Below are 18656 nucleotides of genomic sequence, written 5' to 3'. Positions count from 1 at the left end.
GCTTACACTGTACCATAACCCTTGAACATTGTGCCCATGATTCAAAACAGGTGCATACATCTTTTGCGTGAAGGAAGAGGACTACAAAGTCATTAATTGCCTGTATTCCCAACTACTAAAGGTGTGAATGTCTCTAAATATCACAGGAGAAGGGTCTATATGCAGTATCAATTTCTCAAGTAGACTTGCTTGGCTCGCCATGAGAGACATCAAAATTACGATGGGAAAGTTCATCCAGATCCCTGGAATTGCTCCCATAGTCTAACACTGGCAAGGTCAATAAAACTATCTTTAAAGACATGCTATCTCAATTTCTGTTTGTGGGAGGCCTTTCCTTGGGACTTAATTAAAATCATAAAAGGTATTGTTTTTGAGTAGGTCCTCCTTCCCAAATAAACATGTTTTATTTTGTGGGCTGATTTTTTTTCTAGATGCCAAAACAACACAATCAACATGGCAGCTACATATTATGTATTAAAATTAGAATATCAACCAACTCTTATCTTTCTGACTGCTTTCTTAAATGAGTTCAGATTTTAAGGTGTTACGGAACCTGGACTGGATCGCCTGACAGAAGAACCAAGCGGCACTCGGAGATCTTGGAGGATAGGAGGTTTGTTTAACGCCAGCAGGCTCAGAGGAGAGTGGTCTCCAAAGGTCTGAGCCCCAAGCACAAACAAAGGGGGTAATTTATACACTTCTACTTCTGCATACTTGGCACTTTTGGCGCATGCACAAAGCAGGGCAGGGAGAAGAACCCAGATTGGTGCATTCGGGAAGCAGAGCAGGGAAAAGAACCCAGAAGAGCCCTGGGGCAAGGACTGGCACTCTCTCACTGGCTCTGTCGGCCGTCTTAGGACATAGATTTTCCTTATCAAAGGAAGCAAAAGTCCAAAATTATAGATATTCATCATTTTTATGAATTAAAGACCGCACTGTGTACTTTCTGTTGTTTTGTTTTGTTAATCATGTTCTTTAATTATTCATGTTGTTGTTTTATTCCGTCATCAGTCATTTGCCAGAAATTGTCTACTTCTGGGACTAAATTTATATCTGATTGTTTGAGTACATGTTTTATCTCTTACACAGGTGGCTAAAACTGAGGTTGTAGCAAGGTCGTAGAAAATAATGTCTTCACAAAATTATGTCACATAAATATAAGGAATAGGCCCTTCTGGCAACAAAGAAAATGGCTGCCAATGTGGAGAAACTGCCTGCTCCTACATGGTGCTGACTACTCTGAACCTAGTAGCCTCTTCAATCCTCCTACCCATTTACTGGGAGTCAGGGGTCATGTCAATCACATGAGTAGAATGACCACAGGGAAATATTCTGATTCAAATGACCTGTACCACTTGGGCGCCTGGGTGGCTTAGTCAGTTAAGCATCCGACTCTTGATTTCAGCTCAGGTCATGATCTCAGGGTCATGAGATGGAGCCTGCTTGAGATTCTCTCTCTCCCCCTGCCCCTCCTCCCCCACTCACCCTCTTGCGCCCTCTCTCTCTAATAAAATAAAATAAAATAAAATAAAATAAAATAAAAAACTGTACCACTAAAAGTGAAAAGACTGAACAGTTAAATGTATTAACTGGAATATTTTGGAGTGTTCATATAGAACAGAATTTGTTATAAGTTTCATCCTCTGGCATCCTATGCAAAAACATTAGATTTTGAAGTATCCTAATGACCTTTTGGAGATTATTTTAAGTTTAAAGGGACTTAACATGAATTATGTGATTTTAGCATAAAATATAGAGATATATAGAATTAATTGCATATGTAAAAGTAAGTGTATTCTCTAGAAAATATACCTAGACCTCCTGGTAGGGATTTGACCATATTCTTCAGCTGAGCAATTTCTAGAGCTTCCCAGAGTCTGTCGTCTGTGCATTTACACTCTGGATCTAAATTAAATCTGTAGGGGAAAAAAATAAGTTATTTAGTCAATAAATACATACGTTTGCTTATTGCTGTTCTTTCCTTAAATATATAAGTTCCATTTGTTTTGGTTATTGCTATATCCCTAATACCTAGAACAGTGCTCAGGATAGAGCAGGCATTCAATTCATGTTGGATGAATAAATGAATGACCTTAATGTTATGAAAAATGTTTTCCAAAGATACAATTAGTAAGTTTATATGCAAGATATGACATGATAAAATTCATTATGTGGATTTATCCACTTTGATATATTTAATGTAACTTGAATAGTGTCTAGCAAAGTGTTTTTACAGAACCAATGATTATACGGGAACACGTAATGCTATCTTAGATGAGCTGTGCTGCACCAACCACAATAGTAGTATTCATAGTAAATCTACCGGGACATGTAAATTCACTATGGCGTTTCTAAATAACTGCATACATCCGCAACTTTCAATTAAAGTGATTTTACAGCTGAATATTGAGCAATCTTACGTCCATTTTCTCTTCAAGACAAAAGGAGGTGGCAATATTTCTTTGTAATTAAGGTAGAGGAGGGGAGCAAGAGAGAACAAAAGATGGATGCATTGAGAGACATGACCTGGTGGTTAATGCCATGGTGGACTCTGGGAATCAGACAAACTCTACCACTTACTAAGTGTATGAACTTGAACCAGTTAGAGCTTCTCTGAGTTTCAAAATGCTCATCTGTAAAATGAGGATAATAATAAGTATACTAGAGCAGTGCTTTGAGGATTTGATGAGACAATATATTTAAAGCACTTAGCAGGTAGTAAATACTGCTTTTTTTTTTTTTTTTTTTTTTTTTTTTTACTGTGGGAAACCATAAACCAGGCATGGAGAAGATTGTAGCAGCTTCTTAAAAGCAATTTTGGCTGAAAGAAAAATTATGAGGGATGGGGGAATCAAGGGATTAACCAAACTCAATATTGCTGAGCCCAAGCCAGACACATAGTGATAGGCAGGATATCTGTAGGGTAGAACACCTTAGAAATGTCTGCCAAGAATCATTGCCCCAGGGGCACCTGGGTGGCTCAGTTGTTAAGCATCTGCCCTAGGCTCAAGGTCATGATCCCAGGGTCCTGGGATAGAGCCCCACGTCAGACTCCCAGCTCAGTGGGGAGTCTGCTTCTCTCTCTCCCTCTCCCACTCCCCCTGCTTGTGTTCCCTCTCTCGCTGTGTCTCTCTCTGTCAAATAAATAAATAAAATCTTAAAAAAAAAAAAAAAAGAATCACTGCCCCAAGTACTGAGGAAGAAGTGACTTTTGTGGAGTCAAATTGAAAGAGCAGAGCTCCTGGAATAAATAAAGGACTGGCCTCTGTAGAGGTTAATTTAGCAACTCTAGGGTTGACCAGAATTGTTGACTAGAATATTCCTTCTTATCATCCTGAAAATGTCTTTCACACCTACCTGAAAAACAGTTCTGAGTAAAACTCTCCTATGAGCCAAAAGGTAAATCCTGAGACATTCAGGTTTCTATTGAATACATCACCTACCTAATAGAACCACTGAATAGTATTGGATCCTGCAAAATGATTGAAAGTCTAGAACGTAGTGTGTGCAGTGGTAGTTTTGAAATGTCTATCCCATCAATGACAATCTTTCCTGTTAAACAGAAACAAAAAATTGCAGGCATTTAATAAAATCAAAAGTAAAATAATATTTGTTTACAAATTGAAAGTACCTTCCTAGTTCAGGGTTTATCAGAAGATAAAGCTTTCCATTTAACTATTAAAAGCATCATTATGCATTTTTATGAAAAATATACATTTTGGTGGTATGTTCTCTTTCCTATGTATTTTCTCTTAAAGAGATTCTCAGTTTTTATTCAGTTTCCATGGTTCATACAAACCAAAAGTACTTTTTCTCCTTAATGGGTCCTCTCCCTTCCAATATTCCTTTATCCTTGTTCCCTGCTTTATTTTCCTTCACAAGATATTTTATATACATGTGCTTATCTTTTTTTATTGTCTCTCTCTCCCAACTAGAATATAAACTCCCTGAAGACAGTGATTTTTTCTAAATTATTCACTCTTTTATTGACTGAACAGGACAGTGTATTGTAAATAAGAAAGGAAATTCTATGACATAGATATCAAATTTTAATGAATTTCTCCATACTGTATTTAGACTTATTAGAGGCTTGTGCCATCTTGATATCTTTGACCTCAAATTGATAGATTATTTTAAGATAGATTATGTCACTTTGTGCGAAGACAGTTCTGCCATATGAAATGAGCAGGCCAAGCAAAGAATGGCAGGTGGAGTCCCTTTTCCAGCTAGATGTAGATTCAAGAGGAGGCAAGGTGGTCAGCTTAACCTTTCTTTCAGGAATAACACATTATCTATTAAAATCTTAATAGCCTAATGCTAACCAAGAGAATCAGTCATTGATAGTCCACATGGGGCCTGAAAACATGTTTCTGGATTCATAAGGAACAGGCTAATCTAATATGTTCAGTTATAACCAACGTTTTTTTTTTTTTTTTAATGGAAAGTGTCAATCAATTGTCTTTGGATCATGTAACTGACTTATAATGAAAATCCACTGAAATTCCTTAAAGTATCTGTGTATTATTTATTATTACTAGCCATGGAAGAGCAAGCTGCTAACCCAGCGGCTGATGCCTACCTACTCTGCTCCTGAATCTAACCCCCAAGGAGACTGCAATTACTGTAGTTCATCTCTGTTCATAAACTGACCTCTTCACCTCACAGAGCTGTTGTGTAGATTAAGTAATATAAACTGTCCAGTACAATAAAAATGTGAAGTACTATAATCATCATCGCAATCATTTCAGATAATAGTTAGGAAGCGCTTCCTGGAGCTGATGATCAAGCACATTGCTGGATCCCCTTTTACTCAAGACGGTTTATGTGCTGGGCTATTTATAGGTCACTTGATAGACTAAATAATGTGACATATTTTCTCTAAAGCAAAGATTAAATTATTCCCATGTATCATGTTATTAATAATTTTGTGGATGAATAAATATTTTTGTATATTGTCAACATGTGCTTGGCACTTAGCAAGTTGCCACCCCACAAAATGTTCAGCATCATTAAACCATGTTATGAAGGTAAGAGTCATGCACCAAAATTAATAATGCAGATTACTTATCTCCTTGCATTTTTTTCCTTTGATGGAAATGGATGTGTTTTTAGTTTGAGCAAAGCAAGACAGCCTTCCTTTCTCTCCTTTCCTCTTGAAATGCCACCTACATCTACTGCTGTTCAAAATGGGTGGCTTTGTTTTCATTTTACCAGTTTATTAGAATTCTTTAACAACAATCTCTAGAGCTGAGTTTAGAGCTAATAATTTTATTAGCAATTTTATGTTCATTCTTTACTTCTAGACTGCTGACCTGGGACACCTGCCTCAAATCATGGGTCTCAGGACACAAAGTCCTTATAAATATTTGCTCTTTATTTCTGCAGGATTAGGTAAGTTGATGCCTCATCAACTTTTTTTTTTTCACTTTTTTTTTAAAAAAGGATGCCTTCCTTTTTTTAAGGAAAAGCACCACATAGCGAATGAGAACATTTAGTTAGCAACTTACCATCAAATATATCCACCATTCTGAAGAAAGCCAGTGATAATGATGATTTCCCGCTACCAGTGCGACCACATATGCCCACCTAAAAAGCAAATGTCACTCAGACAGAAAAGGACTCAGAAAAAAGGCAGAAGATGGGCACAAAGTATTTTTAATTTTGACAAGATACCATGGGGAAACTGTACCTCTATTTAAATAGCTAATAAATCGTCATTCTTTTATTATGAACATTAAGATAAAAACACAGAGTCCTCACCAAATCTTCAATGATTTCATTCTAACTCTTTTTATTTGTATGTGGCTGTGTTGTTTTTCCTTCGTGGCTTAATTTTTGCATTTAGTATATTGTTGGTCTAATAAGTAAGTATTCAATTTTATCTTAGAAGTGATGATTTTATAACAAAAAGTAGACTGGCTCCAATTCTTTTCTGCACATTTTCTCTTTTTAAAGTAGCTGAAACAAATCATTTTGGGACTAAAGCTAGTACAAATGCAAAAGTCCTCAAGGAGATGTCTGATATGGCTGTGAGCCAGAAGCCAGAAATTTGGACAAACACACATATTGTTGATTTTCCTGATCTTCCCGGGAGAATAATGAATGTCAATACAACTTAGAGAACATGTATTTTATCCTGATCCTCTCTCTCTCTTTTCTCTCTTATGTAGATAATTTGACTTACAAGTATAGGGAGTATTATGTGAGCCCAGTGAAAATGTACTTGGCTGAATATCTCAAGAGCTTAGATAGTGATCAAGTGGCTCCATCCTCTGATTTGTATGAAACAAATGGCAGTGAATTCCATACCTTTTGCCCTGGTTTGATGTACGCCTTGACATGCTTAAGAACAGGTTTCAGATTATTTTCATATCTGACACACAGGTCATGAATCTTGATCTCTCCTTCCTGTGGCCAATGTTCTGGAACTTGAGAAGGGTCTGGGGGGTGAGGGTGGAGTAGGGGAAGTCAGAGGGAGAAGGAGAGAGGGAGACAGGAAGAGAGGGGGAGAGAGAGGGGGAGAGAGAGGGAGGGAGAGAGAGGGAAGGAAAGAGGGGCAGGAAGAAACACACACAAAAGCTATTTTGAAATTTCTTAATCAATAGGCCTTTACTCTGAATGTAATTTTAATTTTAAAAAGACACAGAATTTGGTTCAGTATTACTTAAAATTTATTTTTTATATGTATATGTTTGTATGTATAAATGTATATAAGTATGTGTGTGTTTCTTTTGGAAGCATGAACTATCATGTCTTTTCTGTATTCCATTGTTTGGTTCTATTGAAGATAGTTCATCTGCAAATTCATTCATTTGTTCAGTCAGTCATCAAACATTTGAGTGCTTAAAATGAGAAGTGTTGTGCAAGGTGATGGGAATATGGAGATGAAAGACATGCCACAAAGTGCTCCCTGTGTCCTGGGGAAGCATCAGGATCTATAGTACTGCATGCAGGGTCACATGATGGAGTCCAACCCAAGGTGCTCTGGGAGCACAGATGGTGGTAACCTGAGAGTTCCAGGAGGGTTTCAAGAGAAGATGGTGCCTGAGATGAGTCTTAAAGGATTAGGGATGGGGAGATTTGTTTCAAATATATATGGAGAGAACAAAGATAAAAAGAAACCTTGGCATGTTGGATAGATGATGAGAGATGAGACCAGGTAGGTGGGCAAGGATCGACTAATGAAGAGTCTAGTGGTCTTAGCTAACTTATCTGGATTTTGTCCTTGAAGACCCAGATAGCTATTGAACGATTTAGGCAAAATAATTCATTTTAAGCATGAAATTTGAATTTAAGAAAGATCATTCCATCTTCAGTATTGAATTTCCTGCCAATTTTATTCTAGCAAAGCTGAGAATCTCAGTAAGAGCCAAGTTTCTTGACATCTAAGTTAATACGATCTTGAGAAAGAGAACACAATAAATAGTTCATAGTGTAGGTTGGTAATGAATGTAATAAAGTCCAAATACTTTTTTTTTTAAAGATTTTATTTATTTATTTGACAGAGAGAGAGAGAGACAGCGAGAGAGAGAACACAAGCAGGGGGAGTGGGAGAGGGAGAAGCAGGCTTCCCACGGAGCACGGAACCCGATGTGGGGCTCGATCCCAGGACTCTGGGATCATGACCTGAGCCGAAGGCAGACGCTTAACGACTGAGCCACCCAGGTGCCCCAAGTCCAAATACTTTTTATAATTCTCTTTAAATATTACTACATAACATCTATTTGGAGTCTGGTTGTATCCCAAACTTTTCAGGCCTAAATAGCCATATCATTTCAGGTGTATCTCATAAAGCAAAGCCAAGACAAGAAGGGATTCTTGGATATTAAAGTGGAAAACAAAAACAAAAATGACAATGTGTCTGACACACAACTAATATTTGTATAAAATAAATATTTAAGTGAAACAAAATAATATTCAGAGCAATACCCATAGTGCCTTCATAGTTCTCAGATTCCATAGTCAAGAAACTGTTCACTTTCTTCACTGCCCCCATCTGGACCTCCAGGTCAGCCAAGTTCCTCACAACCCAGTTCAAATAATTGGTTATCTGTGTCAGGTGACAAAAAGAAATTAACACATTTGAAATGAAGTAACGATCTTTGTAATCACTGGATATTTTAGGATAGGATGACTTGGACAGTTAGTGTATATCATGTGGTACAATTCGTAAGTGCTGCAAGATATCAGAGACCAGGGAGGGTGTCGTGGGATAAAATAGGCAAAGGAGGTGTCCACTCTTCTTCAAGGGTCCTCACATGTCAATGATTCGTAAACTGTCCTCTGATTTCCCTGCACAAGTTGAATGTAGCTTTGATTGCACTTACCTCATATATATTCATATTCATTTTAGTGTCCCCAAATAGGCTGTGAACAAGTTAGGGACAGGGATCTCAAACAGCCTTGGGAGTGCTCTCACCATAGATTTTGAGGAGTTTCTAAAAACCAATTTGCAGTATCAGAACTGAATCCACGCTGCCCTAAAATGCTGGGTTTGGGCCCCAATCTCCTTTTATTTGCAAGATGTCATTTTGTTATGAATTTCAATCTGCTCCTCTTACATCCATGAATAGGAATTGATAATAACTATAGAAAGTACCTTCAACACTACATGAAAAGTGATGTGTTCATCCATACCTACCGTAAGTGCATATAGAAGACCCAAACCCACCAATCCAGAATTGGAAGAGCCGCTGATGGATGCAATAGACGCAGTGAGGACAATGCAAGCTCCCAGATAATCCTAGAAAGGAGCAAGAAAAATCGTTAAAAGATTTTCCTCAAGTTCTTAAACAAAAGATCCCAATCGATTTGGAGAGGTTATCACTAAGACAGTACACATCACTTCTTGTGTGTCCTGTTAAGTTTCCGAGGAACACTACCTAAGATATGGATGAATGCCAACTCACCATATTAAGGCTAGAATGGGCGTAATTCAATGCTCTAATTGTATCCATGCAGAAATGGATTCACAGAAGTTAAATAACTTGCCAGAAATTCAACTGCAATTTGTGGCCCAACCAGTGTCAGACATAGGGTTTCTTTTTCTCCTCCCCTCCCCCGCACCCCCCCCACAACAGGCCCTTTCTATTGCATTGTGTTGCCAGATAAGTAATTATCTGGGGACTTGATTTACTACCTTAAATTTCATGTGTACTTATATCTGGATTGTGATCTATCTCCCTTGTGCAATACAGTAAGGGCCCTGCAGAAATTTGCATCTGGTTACCTTGTTGAGATTCATATCTAAACTTTTTTCAAATATCTGGGCTCAGAGTCTAGGACATTAAATCTCCAGATTCCATGTAAATAAGAATAAGGGTTATATTTACTCATAAATGGGAAGTGTGGGCCAGTCTTAGAGCATTTGAATTATCTATGGTCTATCAGTGATAAACTCCTGTGAAATTTTAAAAATTCATTGAGGTCAGTCTTTAACTCAAATAAGAAACAGGGCACATCTGTCCATTTCTTTTCTTTTTTTAAAAAAAGATTTTATTTACTTATTTTAGAGAGAGAGAAAGAGAGAGCACAGGGGGTATGTGGAGGGGCAGAGGGAGAGAGAGAGAGAGAGAATCTTAGCACGGTCCATGTCCGACGCTGGGCTCGATCTCACAACCCTGAAATCAAGAGTCGGATTCTTAACCGACTAAGCCACCCAGACACCCCACATCTGTCCATTTTCAAACACTTCTTTCTTCCTCATTTCCCAGCACTTTTAGGCACTGTTCTGTCTTATCAGTTGAAAAAGAAATCTTAAAAACTTTTCATGCTGGGGCGCCTGGGTGGCTCAGTTGGTTAAGCGACTGCCTTCGGCTCAGGTCATGATCCTGGAGTCCCTGGATCGAGTCCCGCATCGGGCTCCCTGCTCAGCAGGGAGTCTGCCTCTCCCTCTGACCCCTCATGCTCTCTCTCATTCTCTCTCTCAAATAAATAAATAAAATCTTTAAAAAAAAAAAAAAAAAAACTTTTCATGCTGATGAGTCATATATCCTGGAAGCAGGTAGCATTTCAGGCACGAGTACTTCTAGAACTATTTCAAGTTTCATCTCACCTGTGACCTTTTTAGCTAGATATGTCTCTGATCCCTCAAAAAAAAAAAAAAAAACAACTAATAACTAGGTGATAAGACTTTAATGACTGTAATGGAGTGTTTAACGTGCTGGAGACAACAAATGAAGTTACTCAAGTCAGCTCACATGTGCACATTCCTGCCTCTTTTTAGAACAGATCCAAAGATCCAGCTCTTGAGGAACAATCAATAATCCCAGCCTTGAAATCAGAGATCTGGGCTCAGATGCTGACTTTGCCAATTACCACACAAATAATTTAAACCCCTTTGAAACTCAGTTTCTTTGGAAAATAGAAATGATACCTAATTCAAAGACGTTGAAAGGACTAAAAAAAGATTAAATACCCATTACATTTCACCATCTCCGTGTACCAGGATATCTTTCTTCCTCTGGATGATTTTCAAATGTTTGAAGCAAGCTTAAAAGTTTATGTGCATCATAAAACATCAAAGGTTACAAAGAGGCACTAAAATTTAATTCCATAATGATTTCCACGATCTTTACAAAGAATAAAGAAAGGAATCATACAGAGTTACTCTCTTGAGGTAGTAAATTCCCAAGAGGTAGTAAATACTCCTTGGATCGCTTCTTCCAGTCAGACCATGTGTTAACAACTTGTCACATCCCAATTAGACAGTACTTCTTCTTTTTCCCTTTATTTGAAGCAACAACTACATGGCTGCATAATCTAACCAGTCTGGGCCACTCTTACATCTGACAAATGGCAACATGCTCCCCAAATACTTCTAAAATATTTACAGCAATATGAATTTCTCTTCCAGCCCTCGGTGTAAAGTTAACACTTCTGAGGTTATGGTGTAAATTTGTAATTTCTATATCTTTTCTAAAAAGACTCATAAGAAGTTTCTGTGAAGAGTCCCAGAAAGTAAGTTAGTATCAAGGGATACTTGGAGCAAGGCCCTCCCTCCCAGCTTGATATAAAGAAATACATCATTCAGTTTCTGAGGAATTTCTGTGGGTAATATACACATTAAGGATTTGAAACAAGGCACATTTTTATTAATTTCTGTTCTCCACTTCCTCCTAGCTGACCTTATTGGGAAGAGCTTCATTCATTCATACAGTCATATATATATTGGTTCAAGCTTTTTTAAATTCCACTTAGTTAACATATAGTGTAATATTAGTTTCAGGAGGAGAATTTGGTGATTCATCACTTACATATAGCACCCAGTGCTCATCACAAGTGCCTTCCTTAATGTCCATCACCCATTTAGCCCATCCCCCCATCCACCTCCCCTCCATCAACCTTCAGGTTGTTCTCTACAGTTAAAAGTCTGTTTTATGGTTTGCCTCTCTTTTTTTCCCCTATGTTCCTCTGTTTCATTTCTTAAATTCCACATGAGTAAAATCATATGATATTTGTCTTTCACTGACTGACGTATTTTGCTTAGCATAATACTCTCTAGCTTCATCCACGTTGTTGCAAATGGCAAGGTTTCATTCTTTTTTATGGATGAGTAATACTCCATTGTATATAGATACCACATCTTCATCAGTCGATGGACATTTGGGCACTTTCACAATTTGGCTATTGTTGATAATGCTGCTATAAACATCAGGGTGCATGTGTCCCTTCAAATCAGTATTTTTGTATCCTTTGGGTAAATACTTGGTAGTGTAATTCCTGGATCATAGGTTAGTTCTATTTTTAACTTTGTGAGGAACCTCCATAGTGTTTTCCAGAGTGGCTGCACCAGCTTGCATTCCCACCAACAGTGTAGGAGGGTTCCCTTTTCTCCGCATCCCCGCCAACATCTGTCGTTTCCTGACTTGTTGATTTTAGCCATTCTGACTGGTGTGAGGTGGTATTTCACTGTGGTTTTGATTTGTATGTCCCTGATGCCGAGTGATGTGGAGCATCTTTTCATGTCTCTGATGGCCATCTGGATGTCTTCTTTGGAAAAATGTCTATTCATGTCTTCTGCCCATTTCCTAACTGGATTATTTGTTTTTTGGGTGTTGAGTTTGATAAGTTCTTTATAGATTTTGGATATTAACCCTTTATCAGATATGTCATTTGCAAATACCTTCTCCCATTTTGAAGGTTGCCTTTTAGTTTTGTTGATTGTTTCCTTCGCTGTGCAGAAGCTTTTTATCTTCATGAAGTCCCAATAGTTCATTTTTGCTTTTGTTTCCCTTGCCTCCGGAGACATAGTGTATAGTAAGAAGTTGCTATGGCTGATGTCAAAGAGGTTGCTGCCTGGGTTCTCCTCTAGGATTTTGGTGGTTTCCTGTCTTACATTTAGGTCTTTCATCTATTTTGAATTTATTTTTGTGCATGATGTAAAGAAAGTGGTCCAGTTTCATTCTTCTGCATGTGGCTGTCTAATTTTCCCAACACCATTTGTTGAAGAGTCTGTCTTTTTTCCGTTGGATATTCTTTCCTGCTTTGTCGAAGATTAGTTGCCCATTATGTTGTGGGTCCACAACATAAGGGAACCCTCCTACACTGTTGGTGGGAATGCAAGCTGGTGCAGCCACTCTGGAAAACACTATGGAGGTTCCTCACAAAGTTAAAAATAGAACTAACCTATGATCCAGGAATTACACTACCAAGTATTTACCCAAAGGATACAAAAATACTGATTTGAAGGGACACATGCACCCTGATGTTTATAGCAGCATTATCAACAATAGCCAAATTGTGGAAGTGCCCAAATGTCCATCGACTGATGAAGATGTGGTATCTATATATAATGGAGTATTACTCATCCATAAAAAAGAATGAAACCCTGCCATTTGCAACAACGCGTGTGTCTGTTTTTGTGCCAGTCTCATACTGCCTTGATCACCACAGCTTTGTAATATAATTTGAAGTCCAGAATGGTGATGCCTCCAGCTCTGCTTTTCTTTTTCAAAATTGCATTCTTTTAAAAGTGTAACAATAAAATAATCACTGAGTTTCAAAAAATGGAAATTAGACAGTAGGCTTAATGCAAACATTATAAAAGAAATGCAAAACATTATGCACTCAATCTGCCTCTTTTTTTCTCTTTTTCTCTCTTTCTCTCACACCATTCCCCCCCCCCCTCATTAAATTGACTATGGAATATTTTATATTGGGGCCTGGATTCACTCATACAGAACTAAATGGTAGATTCAGTTAGATGATAATTTAAATTATTTTCTATTGAATTAAAATGGTAATTTTGGTGATAGATAGATAGTCTTATCCTGGCAATATTGCCAGCAATAGAAGTGAAGAGAGATGAAGGGAGGGAAGGGAGGAGGCTGATGAGTAAGTTTGAGCTAATATATATTTTCTGGCTCTCTTTCACATGGCTAATGTTTTTAAAACTACTTGAAAGGGGCATCACAATTCTGGACTTCCAGCTCTATTACAAAGCTGTCATCATCAAGACAGTATGGTACTGGCACAAAAACAGACACATAGATCAATGGAACAGAATAGAGAGCCCAGAAATGGACCCTCAACTCTATGGTCAACTAATCTTTGACAAAGCAGGAAAGAATGTCCAATGGAAAAAAGACAGTCTCTTCAACAAATGGTGTTGGGAAAATTGGACAGCCACATGCAGAAGAATGAAACTGGACCACTTCCTTACACCACACACAAAAATAGACTCCAAATGGTTGAAAGACCTAAATGTGAGACAGGAATCCATCAAAATCCTAAAGGAGAACAAAGGCAGCAACCTCTTCGACCTCAGCCGCAGCAACTTCTTCCTAGAAACATCTCCAAAGGCAAGGAAAGCAAGGGCAAAAAAGAACTATTGGGACTTCATCAAGATAAAAAGCTTTTTCACAGCAAAAGAAACAGTCAACAAAACCAAAAGACAACCGACAGAATGGAAGAAGATATTTGCAAATGACATATCAGATAAAGGGCTAGTATCCAAAATCTATAAAGAACTTATCAAACTCAACACCCAAAGAACAAAGAATCCAATCAAGAAATGGGCAGAAGACATGAACAGACATTTTTCCAAAGAAGACATCCAAATGGCCAAAAGACACATGAAAAAGTACTCAACATCGCTTGGCATCAGGGAAATCGAAATGAAAACCTCAATGAGATACCACCTCACACCAGTCAGAATGGCTAAAATTAACAAGTCAGGAAATGACAGGTGTTGGCAGGGATGCAGAGAAAGGGGAACCCTCCCACACTGTTGGTGGGAATGCAAGCTGGTGCAACCACTCTGGAAAACAGTATGGAGGTTCCTCAAAAAGTTGAAAATAGAGCTACCACACGATCCAGCAATTGCACTACTGGGTATTTACCCCAAAGATACAAATGTAGGGATCCGAAGGGGTATGTGCACCCCAATGTTTATAACAGCAATGTCCACAATAGCCAAACTGTGGAAAGAGCCAAGATGTCCATCGACAGGTGAATGGATAAAGAAGATGTAGTATATATATACAATGGAATATTATGCAGCCATCAAAAGGAATGAGATCTGGCCATTTGCAACGACGTGGATGGAACTGGAGGGTGTTATGGTGAGCGAAATAAGTCAATCAGAGAAAGACATGTATCATATGACCTCACTGATATGAGGAATTTTAATCTCAGGAAACAAACTGAGGGTTGCTGGAGTGGTGGGGGGTGGGAGGGATGGGGTGGCTGGGTGATAAACATTGGGGAGGGTACGTGCTATGGTGAGCGCTATGAATTGTGCAAGACTGATGAATCACAGATCTGTACCTCTGAAACAAATAATGCAATGAATGTTAAGAAAAAAAAAAGAAGAAGATAGTAGGAGGGGAAGAATGAAGGGGGGGAAATCGGAGGGGGAGATGAACCATGAGAGATGATGGACTCTGAGAAACAAACTGAGGGTTCTAGAGGGGAGGGGGGTGGGAGGATGGGTTAGCCTGATGATGAGTATTAAAGAGGGCACGTTCTGCATGGAGCACTCGGTGTTATGCACAAACAATGAATCATGGAACACTACATCAAAAACTAATGATGTAATGTATGGTGACTAACATAACAATAAAAAATTAAAAAAAAAACTACTTGAAAGGTTCTCAGTATGATCATTAGACACTGTTATTTTAATTATTAGTCCAGTATATAAAATATGCTGAAATGTGTAAAGATAATATATATATACATATATATTTTAATTTAATTTCAAGTTAGTTAATATACAGTGCAGCACTGGTTTCAGGAGCAGAATGCAGTGATTCATCACCCACATACAATACTCAGTGCTCATCCTAACAAGTGCCCTCTTTAATGCCCATCACCCATTTCGTCCACCCCTCCACCACCCACCCCCACTCCAGCAACTCTCATTTTGTTCTCTATATTTAAGAGTCTCTTATGGTTTGCTTCCCTCTCTGTTTTTATCTTATTTTTTTGTTTTATTTCTTATTAAAGATAATGTATAGAGATAAATGTTTTTGACATCTCAGAAATAAGACATACCTTCTTGAAGTACATTTATAGCACATTTTCCAGGGGATGAACCCATTTTCAAAATCTACAGTCTACTAAATTCAAATAGACATGAGAATTTAAAAGCCAATGTCTACAGTTTCATAGCTATAACAAAGTTATTTTATTTATTATAAAAAATATTCATCATTTTTTATTTTTTTAAGATTTTATTTATTTATTTGACAGAGAAAGACACAGTGAGAGAGGGAACACAAGCAGGGGGAGTGGGAGAGGGAGAAGCAGGCTTTCCCACTGAGCAGGGAGCCCCATGCAGGGCTCAATTCCAGGACCCTGGGATCACAGCCTGAGCCGAAGGCAGACGCTTAACGACTGAGCCACCCAGGCGCCCCCTTCATCATTTTTTTTTAGAAAATGCTATTCTTCTTGTCTTTTAATTATACCAACTAGATATTTTCAGCTCACTCCTGGATTATTACCACTGCTCAAAAATCTTTTTTCTAAAAAAAAAAAACAAAACTTTTTTGTAATGAATTTGGAATGTTTTGGAGGTCTTGATCTGCATAAGAAAGGAAGCTCCTTTGTGCACCATTTTTATCAAGAAGACTCATAGCAAAATCACTAAATTCCATTAACTTCCCTTCAAATTGTACAAGAATATAGATGTTTGGAACTGATAGATAGTAAGAGCTTGTGTTAGCTCCCTATTTTCACTTCCTTTACGATTTTTTAAAGGATTTTATTTATTTATTTGTCACAGAGACAGAGAGAGAAAGAGAGCGCACACACAAGCTGGGGGAGCAATAAGCAGAGGGGGAAGTAGACTCCCCACTGTGCAAGGAGCCCGAAGCGGGACCCGATCCCAGGACCCCGGGATCATGACCTGAGCTGAAGGCAGTCGCTTAACTGACTGAGCCACCCAGGCATCCCTCACTTCCTTCACCATCAAACTTAAGTTTAATGAATTACAAAGTGATTCTATAGTTATACCTTTTTTAATTTCTCTGCAAATATGCCAACAACAAAATGGTTTCAAGGCAATAAATTAAGAAAGGAGAAGCAGCTGGTCTGAATAACCCACACAAAGGAGAAAAAGTACTTAGGGATCACTAGCAGCATTCATTCTACTGCTTAGTCCTTACACATCCTAACCAATCAATTCAACGAAAACACACCTGTGGTCAAAACGATACAATGGAATGAGAGATTCAATTTAGGAAACAGAAGCTACTGCATATGGGAATTGCCAGTTCTCAAAGAGGGCTCCATGTCCGGACATTGTATCTCTATAGTGATGAATTATAACTTCCATCGAGTTTGTGAATTCAACACTCCCCCCAGGGAGAAGCTTTTGATTTCCAAGTCAAAAAAGAGGCCTCTTCTCAGATTTCTAGTGATTCAAGGACATGTATCCATCTATAGAATTATAGTGAAAACTGTAATTTTCTATAAAACAGACTTGCAAATAGTTAACAGTAACACAATCTCTTTCCTTACGTAGTCCTCGGAAGTACCAGTCTATGGTACCACTGAGTATCTGGGAGCATATATCAGGGCCTCCCAATGACAAGGTCAGGGCACACCTGTCTGTGGTGGAGTTATGAACACACAAAAAAGCTCTGTGCTGTTTCATAAAATCGACTCTCGTGCAAGCTCACCCTGAAGGCTATTTTCACTTGAGCCTGTTGATTCTCAAGACTTTTTTTTTTGGGGGGGGGGCCTTCCTGATGTGAATTTTCTTTTATCCTTTCACCACACAGCAAGACAAAGCCTTGGAAAGACAGCCTTTAGATAGAGTTACACAATTTTCGCAAATGGAAACACCGATGCCAACGAACTGGAACTGTTTAGTGCAGAGGCTGAGGAGAAAACGCCATGCTGAACAAAAGAGCGTAAGCAGCATTCAAAGGTTAGGCTGCAGCGACGCGCTGCACGTGACGGTGGTCCACTCACTTGGCACTCAGAGGAAAAACACTCCCCTCTCTGCCAAAGCAAGCCGGTGGTCACAGCCTAGCTCCTTTCCCACCAGCCAAATTATTTTATTCTTTTAGACTCTTGTCCTTTTTGATGTGAGTGTATTGTGACCTTTATTTTTTTTCCTAATTTGGAGTGAATATGAAGTGACTATGGTGGGTAGGGCTATGTCTTCCATAGGGAAAGCTGTTTACTAAGAGAAAGGGAATAACTTGTGATTGTCTTACCTCTTTCTTAACTTGACCAGGAAAAGAAATGAGAGCCATATATTTAAAATAAATTAGAAAATAAACAAAAATTGGATGGGGCTCATGGATCTTCCGGAATCCCACAAGAGGTGTTTTTCTCTGGTTCTTTTTCCTTCCTTCTTGAGATTTTCTGTCCGGGGAATTCAGTGGAAGCAAAAAATAGGCACAGAAAGCTATGATACTTTTTCTCCTCTTTCTCTTCATGAAGGTAATGAGTCCATGAATTAGAGTTGGTGAAATCCCCAGATCTGCCTTAGGAAATCCTGCTTGCTTCTTCTGATTTATGCCCAATGCCTCAACCTTCCTTGTACCATTTTAGTTGTGTTCTGCTCTGGAAACTCTAAGAATATTTGTTATAAGCAAATATTTTTGCTAACTGAGGAATCTGGCAAAGAATAGAGAAAGGAGAGGTTGTGTTGATACTGTGGGTAAGATCAATGCGGACTCACTGGACCAAATAGAAGTTTTCATTACTTATTTTTTTAATGACTTACAAGGCAGAATATGTCCAGCTGTGGGGGTCAGAGAACAGTTCACACCCTAGTCTCCAAGGTCCTGTATCTCAACATTCATGTTCCTGACACAAGATCCATTTGTTTCAAACTGAAATTGTGTCTCCAGTGATGTGGACGTGTCCACAGGATCACAGTAGTGAGGAGGTCATTTATATGTGTACAATTGGGGGAAAGGTTATTTCCTCATAGAATTATTGAGTTAACTTATTCAATACTCTTACTGTAGTATATGTTCTTGAATTACACACTTATATTCGAATAAAGACTCCTATATTCACACATTCTAAATAATATCCTGGTTCTAATGAACACTCTCAAAATACTCAGAAGAAAGAAAGAGAGTGAATCTGACTAGTTTTAAGTTGGATCACTGGGATTGTCTAGAGGGGTGTGTGTGTGTGTATGCATACCCTCATAAACTTACTGACACACACAATTAGGCAAAGGAGAC

The 18656-nt window shown here is 38.4% G+C and overlaps 1 protein-coding gene across 3 annotated transcripts in view; it reads right to left on the bottom strand.

The window, feature by feature from the left end:
* Window positions 1-18656, bottom strand: part of ABCC9 (ATP binding cassette subfamily C member 9) — a 131969-nt gene that overhangs the window by 9562 nt on the left and 103751 nt on the right. For all 3 annotated transcript variants that reach the window (XM_021690780.1, XM_021690781.1, XM_044914911.1), the window contains 6 exons: window positions 8642-8743; window positions 7930-8050; window positions 6310-6440; window positions 5508-5586; window positions 3444-3552; window positions 1813-1916 (listed from right to left, as the gene is read on the bottom strand). In XM_021690780.1, the coding sequence (XP_021546455.1) occupies window positions 1813-1916; window positions 3444-3552; window positions 5508-5586; window positions 6310-6440; window positions 7930-8050; window positions 8642-8743 (646 nt within the window). The remainder of the gene's footprint in view (window positions 1-1812; window positions 1917-3443; window positions 3553-5507; window positions 5587-6309; window positions 6441-7929; window positions 8051-8641; window positions 8744-18656) is intronic.

This window comes from Neomonachus schauinslandi, chromosome 5, assembly GCF_002201575.2.
Source record: "Neomonachus schauinslandi chromosome 5, ASM220157v2, whole genome shotgun sequence".
Taxonomy (NCBI): domain Eukaryota; kingdom Metazoa; phylum Chordata; class Mammalia; order Carnivora; family Phocidae; genus Neomonachus; species Neomonachus schauinslandi.
The sequence above is the reverse complement of the archived record's forward strand: the minus strand, read 5'-3'. Positions and strand labels throughout refer to the sequence as shown.